This window comes from Gambusia affinis, linkage group LG07 (assembly GCF_019740435.1).
Source record: "Gambusia affinis linkage group LG07, SWU_Gaff_1.0, whole genome shotgun sequence".
NCBI classification, from domain to species: Eukaryota; Metazoa; Chordata; class Actinopteri; order Cyprinodontiformes; family Poeciliidae; genus Gambusia; species Gambusia affinis.
The window spans coordinates 14,038,731-14,048,365 of record NC_057874.1 but is presented as its reverse complement, the minus strand read 5'-3'; the positions used below and the strand labels follow the sequence as shown (position 1 = coordinate 14,048,365).

Below are 9,635 nucleotides of genomic sequence, written 5' to 3'. Positions count from 1 at the left end.
GGGCACTCCTGCTTAATAAGTACTACATACAACCAATTTTGCCAACCCTTATGACGCACTGAGTCAGTAGTATAAAGTCTTTCTTGACCTCTGTGCCCACATTCAGTTTTTTTTTTCCAAGTCAATCACGTCTTCAAATATGACTCAGTTTGTTGTGTCTGCTCGGGATTTGTGGGTTTTGACACGGGGGTGAACAGACTCAACCCATGACAGAATTGTATCATTGCTGTTAGCATGAGTGACTCCTGGAATATACACATTTACGCAGCAAAACGGCTCTGTAGCATTGACTCAACACCCGTTTGCCAACACTGGGCTGTTCAGAGCAAGTTTCCCGCCAGCGTGCAGGGCTGTTTCTCTGCAGGTATGGAGGCAACTGTGGCTTCTGAGCTTCCAGCTCTGAGTGTGATGAAACCGATAGTCATCTCTGGCTTGATCGGGTCTGCTGGGTAAAAGAAAAGATAACGGGGGTAAACGGGCCTAGAGGGGAGTCCCTATGGTAGACCTGTAGAGGTTGTAACCCCTTACTATAAACCCAACAAACCGCAGGACACCCACCAGGTCGGTTTATGCAAAAAGGTGAGAGGCATTGCCTTGCTGCTGTGGAACCGGGTGAATGGTCGGGGGGGAAGAAGCTAAAACTTGTAGCGAAAAGAAAAACACAGCAAATATATTTTTATTGCTATTTATTATTGTTTGGAAACGGCAGCATGTCACTGTTGTCTGCTGAGTTTAAGACGTGAGAGGAAATGCGGAGGATGGAGACTTCTCAGCTGAGACGGTGACATGCAGTTCTTGTTGCTTTGAAGTGGCGTGGCATCCTGCCAAACACACACACACACACACACATACGAACACGAACACACCCTCTTTCTGAGTGACCCACGGCAGACGAGCCTGCAGCAGCACGTCAGCTCAGCTGAGCAAACTTTAACCGAGTTTGTGAAACGGAACAGCGTGCCGTTATCACTTTGACACATTTCACAACAAGTGCTTATCGTGAGCTTGTTTTGGAAATCTGTTCGGTCTTACTGTGAAGACCTGTAACAGTAACAGTCACATCAGGTACACCTTTACGGACATGTTGTGGTGACTGTGGTTGCTTTGATTGTCTTTGCTGCTTCAGATGTTGCCGGGTTATTTTAAAAGCAGGCCTCTTTTATAGGAACTCTTCGCCATCTTGCTAGAACAGCAGTGAGGAAGATGTACAGGTGTATTTCAATAAATCACAATGTCATCAAAAAGTTATAATATGTCATATATATATATATATATTTATCCCAAAGAAAAAATAAATGTTTGTAAATGAGTTTTAGAAAGCACTGAAAGATTCAAGAGCCAAACACAGGTGCTCATCAAGGTTTAGTCTCGGGACCCTTTTCTTTTTGTCTTTCAATTCAAAATCATTAAATTATTCAATAAATTAAAATGTGTCCCAGTGAAGCTCATTTGCTAAATTAAAAGCACCTTTTGAAAATAAAAGCATTTCAGTATAAAACATAATTTTCATAAAGCCCATATTTATAAAAGAATAATCATACATTAGTTTAATCAGGAAATTGTCAAAATTAAAGACAAATAATTACTTATAACATCAGTTTGTGTGAACTTAATTAATACAATGTGTTGTATGAAACAGATTGTTTACACAAATACATAATAATGCCTGTATTAAGACCATATATCCATGCAAAATAAAAGCTTATCATAAACATGGCACCTTAAAGTATGAAAAACAGGAAGGATTTGACTGGCTCATCTGTTTCTGCAAAGCAATACTTCAGTGATAAATGGTTATAATGAAGTCGTAACACCTGCAGACTGTAACTTTATGGCAACACTAAGTTGGACACCAAGTCTACTCATGGCATACTTTTACAACAAAAGCTAGAAAGGTAATTCTCTCGCTCTCTCTCTCACACACACACTGTGCACAAAAGTAGTTTTCTTCACAAATCACACACACTGTCACAGGATAACAATATGTTGGCTATAATTTCCCCAGATATTATTTAGAGACGATGCATCTCTGATAATTTTAAATTGTTAGTTTCATTTAATTTATTAATTTGACTGGAATTTATTAAATCTCCAGTCAAATACAGAACAGAACGAGTCTGTAACTGATGTGTTGCACAAAGATTATCGAGCTGCAGCTAAGTCACAACTCCAGTCCCTGGTTTTGCATTTCTATACATTAAAATACATACAATTTATACATCAAAATACAATAAGAATACGTATGTATTCCTGCCTTGAAGAGGCCTTCTTCTCTGAGTTACTTGTATTCTTCGGAAGCCAGTAAAAATACTGGGGAGTTTTTGCAGCTTGTTAGCTGTCAGATATTGTCTTTCTCCCTAGTTTCCCAGACTAAATGGTAATTGGTCTGTTTGAACCAGCAACCCACCTATTACAGAACAAACCCCTTTCTCCTGCCACACAGATTTAACTTGAGATTAACTTGGCGATAATGACATTATGTGTCCCTTGGAGTTTTAACAGAGGCCCTCCTTGCACTGCCTTATCTTTAAAGTAGTAGATTGTGTTATAGATTTCTCTTGGAAACTAATCTAAACAGAGGAGCCTGTGGTATTTTCACCTTCGCTTTTCACAACGATACATTATGTGTTAATGAACATCCCTTGGGATGATTGGCTGACAGTTCAATTCTCTTCAGTGTTTTATTGAAGATTTCTTGTTGGTTCTTGACAACCATACAACAATCTGTAAAAATACCGAAACCGTCAAAAAGGGGATCCACATGTACGTTGTCACAGCCCGTCAACTTCATCTTCATATTAAAAAAAGTACCCAGAGTTCCACTGGTTGCACAATAATGTGGTTGGCTTCTTCTGACTACTGACCAGCGGAAGCACTGATCTGGTCTCGTTTTTCAGAGCCGATAATGTCTGTAGAAAGATACAAGGAAAACATCAGGAAGTGAATCTGCCGATGCCACTAAATACCAACCTTGCATCAGGCAAAGTGGGCTTTTACTCATAACCATTCGGCGAAGCTGTTTTTATGACACAATCAACTCTTTTCAGGTTCACTATAGATACTCGGGGCAACGGTTTGACTACTTCTGACACATTTCATTATAAAAACTGTGTTTTTGCACATAGCGAGAGAGACAAGTAGAGTAATCATATCTTCGGGATCTCAGATTTGACTCATGATATATTGGAAATTTGCCCACAAAATCTTATCTCCAGAGCAATGAATCATAATGGATGTTACTGAGTGTTGTTTTTTTGTTTTCTGAGTTTGTTGTATTTGCATATTTACTGCTTTTTGGAGGAAACATAGAAATTGTGAATCTGAAAACAATGTAAAATCTCCCACGTAAGTAAGAGTTCAGTTGTAGATGTTATTGCATTCAGCCTTTGATGAGGTCCTTTTTAACTTGGGTTATCTTAGAACGATAACACAAGTGAAATTTTGCTGAAGGTGTATTTGTATTGTCCTACAAGAACAGACCCTTCCTCTCCAAGCGAGGAAACAATTCAAGACTGAATTTACTCAACTATTTGCGCAGAACACAAATTGGTCCAAGTTCAATTCCAAATTAATATTTTCTTTCCAATAATATAGTCGCATTTGGATTCAAGTACATACAGTCCAGTATGATCTTAGCTATTTTTCAGAATAATTGACGAGTCTTCGTCATATAAAGCTAATTGGTAAAATACTGTCTATCTAATAAAGTCCAATTGATTTAAATGTAATATTGACTTAGCAGCAATCCCTCATCTGTGAAAAGTGGGACAACAGAAGAAGAGAGGAAAAACTTCCCACAGCAGGTTTAAGGAGAAGTCAGATCAGGAGCTTTGCATTGTTACAAGTGACACACTGAAAGCGTCATGCTGAAATCTGCTGAAACATAACAGATTTCTGGGAGTTTTAGCCAAATGAAGTTATTTTCTCCAGAAGTCAATCTTATCAGACATCAATCATCAATTTTCCACCAAAAATGGAAATTGATGATTGATGAAAAACGACGACGACGGTTTTGAAAAGAGTCTTCAAGGACAGAAAACACAATTAGTCCTCAGTAACTAGTGGACACGCCTGCTGGACAAAAGAGATAACCGGACTTTAACTTAAAATGATTCGTGATTTATCTTTAAGGTATTTTTTTATTGCATTTATCGTGCTTAGGATAAAGTCATGAAGGCCAACTAATCTTCCTTTAATCTGGGACATTAGCCATATAAATGAGCATATCTTTCCTAATGTATAATACTTAAAGAAAAATTCAAATACCCAGCTTTTTTGGTATTTATTACTAAATATAAACTGTCTGATATTTATTAACATTTGATCATAGCTAACTCCTGCCATACACAGCACATAAATAGAGCTAGTGTGACAGGCATTTCCCCAACAAGCTCTCTCTGGTTCTCCAAACTGCGATCATTCAGACTGACATTAGTACATACATATTTGTTGTTGTTGTTTTTTAATGTACCAGGTATACAGTGTACAGCAGCTAGGTGTTACAGGTAGCTAGAAATGTACCGGTAGTTGTTTTCATCACTTGGTCACCATTTTGGTCATTGCTGTGGCTGTCACCTACTCTCTCTACCCACTTTGTCTAGTGCCTACCTCCAGCAATCATCAAGTGGAAGGCAGGGTCCAACATGCTCATTTAGAAAGATCAATTAACCAAACTGCATATTCTTGGACTGTGAGAAGAAGCCAGGCTACCTGGAGAGAACCTGCCTGCAGAACATGCATTTGTCATGCAGAAAGACCCTCGTCTGGGGAATTTGAACAGCAGGCACTCTTGGTACAAGGCAACACTGCTAGCAACTGCTCCGTTGTTCAAACTGCAATAAATAATATTCTGGAAATGTTTGTAAAAGGGACAAGGCTGCAAAAAAATAAAGCAACAAAGCAGTTTTTCTCTTCACTACTAATTATTTATAACATTATGTAGAGTTTATGTAGGGCCCCTGAGTTGCCTTACTTTACAAGACAAGTTTATCCAATGAGACCACTCTTTAAAAATAACTTATTTTTCTCCAGAAAGACAACAAAAGGTGTTGAGTGTAAAAGTCTTTTGGCTAAAATAAAAGATATAGTATAATTCTTGCAGCATTTGCTCGATGCTTACAGACTATCAGGCAACGGTGAATTGGAGGATCCGAATGCAAAGAGGAGACAGGATGGTAAAACTAAATAGCTTACGTTAAAAAAAAAAAACCTGAAGTCCAAAGATAAATCTAAAACAATAAAACACAAGGAACCCGAAAGGAAGAAGGGTGGCGGCATGCAAAAATGTTAGGAGGATCTGAGCGAGAAATATTTATGCTAAACGAGGAGCAGGTGGTTGAAACTGAAGTTCAGCTGAGGTACTGGGGCAAACGCCTATTAAAATACACAAGGCATGTGGGAAACAAGGAAATAATTTAAATACTCAGACCCAGATGTATCCCAAACCCAAACACACCAGAATCCTGACACTCTCCATCGCTTCACTTTTAAGATACAAGCCCAAAAAGGGAAAACTGCCATTGGAGTTCAGATGTAACAGTTCCCTTTGCAGCACTGCACAGTTTCACATGACCAGCTCTAGTTTTTCCCACCATGCTTTGGTGTCTGGCTACAGATTAACACTCATTCCAAAACAACTGCATGTGGCCACATTGAATGCACACACAACTCGTTAAATTCTCGCCTTGGCGTTGGGCAGTAACGAAGTGGCAACTATTTTTAAAGATTTCTAAAAATTATTATTTGTAGTAAAATCAACATTTGTTCGTATTATCAGCTGAAAAAGCTGTTGTTAACGTGGGTAAGAACAGAGTCCTGGTTTGTAGGACTGATGTTATGAATGATAGCTTTTTCGTAAGTACTGTCATTGCTGGAATGATACTATTCAAATCTTCCCACACTGACTCAGCATATGACTGAAGAGGCGCCTCAGAGTAGTTTCAGTGCACAGCCCTGAGTCAAGTATAGAGCGAGCCGAGTCATGAGCTTACAGACCCTTCTCTGAGAGCGATACCGCTACGTAAAAATTTAAGCAATTCTTCTGCAAGGTGCATGATGAGGCTAACAGCTACGCAGCTTCTTTTGTACAGCACTATTTATTCACAAAGCAATTTAAAGTTGACAGAAGATTTGAAGAATTTCATCAAGATATTTGCTTTCCATACAATAAAGGTAGTTCAGTTCAAAATTAAATTAAGTGGTATATTATTAATAATAATACAGTAAGTCCTAATTTTACTGTGCACAGATTGTTTGGAGCTGAAGTAAAAGAGTGCAAAGCTATTCTCACGTTTCAATGCACAGTTGATTTATTACCCACAACACTTCTGCTCTACAAATGTGTGTGTGACTAAGCAAGATTCTTTCTGCATGCATGCGTTTTTGTTTTTTTTTGTGCAAGTGTGCGTATGCCATGAGGGTGAGGCTGGCTAGTTACAGTTACGGTAAATTGACACACAAGCTCGGTCTGCTGCTGGTAAGTGATGTATATGGGTCATGTTTGAGGTTAGAGGATCAGCATGTTCAGTTTACACATTAGTTCTGCATGTATTTAATCTGCAGGATGTGAAAATGTTATTTCCTCGTTACTCATTCCAACATGCAGTCACATGACAACAGTTTTATCAGCCTGGTAAATAACGTCAACGGAGGAACTTTTTTTTTTTAAACAGTCTTTATTTCTATAAAAAAGTAGAAAGTGCAATAAATATAAAAATAAATATAAAATTACATGTTTTTGTATTTATCACAAAGAGCAATAAATAGTCTTTGTACTGAAAATATAGTTATTCTATCTTTGAGCACGACAGAACATGGTTCTTGAACACAAACTTGTCCTTGGGACAAACAGGAAAACAACCGTCTGTGAAGAACAGACAGAACTTCAGCAGGTTTATAGTTACATTCATAGTTCTGGACATGATCAAGTTGATCCATGTTAGTCTCAAACTCAAAGACTGTCCATTTCTTTTCCCAAAACACGCACAGTTATGATAATCTTCGTTAAAGTCAGCTGGTCTTCACTGAGCGTTTCTCTTCCGTTGAGATGCCAGGTACGTCTCAATGTAGTTGAACAACAGATCCAGCTCCCCCATGGCCTTAAACACACCTTTACTCTCCATCTGCAAGCAAATACACACCTTCATTATCACACTTGAACAACCAACGCATAAGGCAACTTTAGGTCTGTCACAATATGCAATAGTGTAAGCACTATCCAAACACTCACCTCAGTATATGTTGAATTCAGGCTTCTGATGTCAAATGGCTTCTTGCATTGGAAGACTTTTCTCTGAAAACAAGACAGAAAAGACGTTAGAACTTGAGTTGGATGCCTGTCCTACGCAACATTGAGAAATGTTTCATAAGCAGCAACTATCCACAGCAAGAAAGCAAAAAAGGAGAAACACTTTTTAGTGTACTTACACAGAGTATAAGTACTCTGTGTACTTCTGCAATCACTGACTAATCGCTAAGATCGTGGACAAATCCTATGAGCCATGGCAGACCTCTTCCGCTCTCACAGCCACAAAGTGCGTGGAAAAATTATTAAATGTGGTTTTTAACGGTCTGACATAAATAGTTACATTCCAAAAAGTTACAACAACAAACCTGCCATTATAGGGCAATTTTTGTAATGTAAACATGACACATATCGACCACAGACGAGCTTCAGAATTTTAAAGCGGGGGCATGGCTTATTGTGGAAAACTCTCCACCCCCCCCCCAACCGCAGAATAATTTGCATTTTACAGTCCAACGCTCTGCAGCCGTTGTAAGAGTACAACACGTGTTTGAGCTACTTACACATCTGTGGACGTCCCTCTTCAGCTCATCGAAAATCTGCTGTATGGACTCCACATGAGTTTTCAGACTGGTGTCTGTGGTCACGCTGGCCACCGCAGTCGGCAGAACCGTACTCAGGTAAAACTCTAGGATGCTGTTTATGGCTTCACAGGCAAACTGGCTCTGCAGAGGGAAACAAAACAGAACCAGTCTGGTTATTGGATGGCAAGTGTAATATATGGAAAGCCTCTTGTGCCAAACATACTTTATAACCCATCTGGTAAAGAAAACAATATAGACAATATAGAATATAGAAATATATTGTTTCTGTACAGAAACAATATAGAAATAGATCATTACATAGCTAGGATGCCATAGAGAAAGTTAATATCAACTTTACACTAATGAGTGACAAAATAAATGCTGCTTTCTGGTCTTGAAGTGCAACTGATGCCTTTTCATGACTAGCAGGAAAAATAAACAGTCTACTTGGCCATAAACAAGCATCGATTATGGTGCTGTGTAACATAAAAAAAATAACCGCTCAAGCGGTTAAAAGCTTTCTGACCCGACAGGTTAAAAGTAGTTGTCAAATTTGGCCCTAATGGCTTGCCATTAGCAGCTGCGTTTTTGTGCGCTCTGGTGTATTTCCTCTTTAAAAATGTCATTAATCCTTTTCGTTTGAGTACACGCTCACCTTAAAGGCGTCCTCGACGCTCTGGTCCAACAGTGCCTTGTCCAAGTCATCGTTTGATTCCTGGGGAAACAAAAACGTGTTGAGTCGAAAAGCGTTTGCACCTGCAGAGGCGACTAAAGCGCAGCATCACGCGTCGATCTCCAGCGCACCAATGATGCTGCAGTGCACGGAAATGCTCTGTACTCACATAGAAACCTCTGATCCTCCTGTAGTCCTCCCTGAGCCTCTGCACCCTGACGGGGAACTCCTCCACGAAGCGGCAGCACTGGTCGTGGCACAGTGGAGTGCAGCATGCAGAGAAGACGGAAGACAGCAGGACCAAGACGGACAGGAGCTGAGGACTCATGTTGCTGGACAAGACGGAGAAACGCTGCAGGAAAGTGGACCCTCGGGGAAGTGAACTCACGGCCGGCTCAGTGGATTTCCGAGTGGACAAAAAAATGCTCCTTTGGAGGATGTTTCTTTAGAGCTGAGAAGTGCATGATTTGGGGTTCATTTCTGGTGTCATTATATAGGCAAACAGGGAGGAGACTTACTGGAAGGGTTAATGCTATATAGGGGATTTCTTTTCTTCTTCTTCTTTACAGTGATGACTCCTCCCTTGAACTAAACTCAAGGAAAACCCTCTAACCGCAGGGATTTGATATGACATAATATCTTGTTACATAAAAAATATCCAAGAAACCCATTGTATTATTATTATTACTATTATTATTATTAGTATTATTACTTATTGTGGTAGTATTGGTAATCTCTTCATAAGCTGAGATAATGACCCAATTTTATTTTAAAATGGCCTATTATTACTGTTATTATTATTATTATTATTATTATTATTATTATTATTATTATTATTATTATTACACTTATTGGTGCAGAAAAAACTGTTTACAAGAACTAATATTACAGCTTTTTGAATGGCTTGAATGCAGTAGATTACAGTTAATTATTTCTGAGCGTTTTCTTCTCAGTGCCAAATGAAACTGAACCCCCCAATATGGAAATAATATCGAGTCGTGGTATGAGTACGATGACGCTGTGGATTCTCTCTGTGTGTCAGATACACGTAAGAAAACTGACAGAGGGTGGGGGAGAGTGAAGATGCCAGCTCTCTGTTTTCTGTTTTTGTAATTCCACTGTCGAGGTTTATCTA

At 39.1% G+C, this 9,635-nt stretch overlaps 1 protein-coding gene across 1 annotated transcript; it reads right to left on the bottom strand.

Moving 5' to 3' along the window:
- Positions 1–6,678: 6,678 nt before the first annotated feature.
- il10 (interleukin 10) lies at positions 6,679–9,150 on the bottom strand. The gene is made up of 5 exons (XM_044121701.1): positions 8,670–9,150; positions 8,483–8,542; positions 7,807–7,968; positions 7,229–7,291; positions 6,679–7,121 (listed from the first exon to the last, which is right to left on the bottom strand). The coding sequence occupies exons 1-5, from the start codon at positions 8,826–8,828 to the stop codon at positions 7,020–7,022; spliced, it is 546 nt and encodes a 181-aa protein (XP_043977636.1). The 5' UTR covers positions 8,829–9,150; the 3' UTR covers positions 6,679–7,019.
- Positions 9,151–9,635: the final 485 nt, after the last annotated feature.

Excerpts from the sequence above, each read along its gene's own strand:
- il10 (XM_044121701.1), bottom strand. The coding sequence starts at position 8,828 with ATGAGTCCTCAGCTCCTGTCCGTCTTGGTCCTGCTGTCTTCCGTCTTC. Across the intron at positions 8,543-8,669 it reads GGAGGATCAGAGGTTTCTAT|GAATCAAACGATGACTTGGA; the intron begins GTGAGTACAGAG and ends TTGTTTCCCCAG. Across the intron at positions 7,969-8,482 it reads GCGTCGAGGACGCCTTTAAG|AGCCAGTTTGCCTGTGAAGC; the intron begins GTGAGCGTGTAC and ends TTCCCTCTGCAG.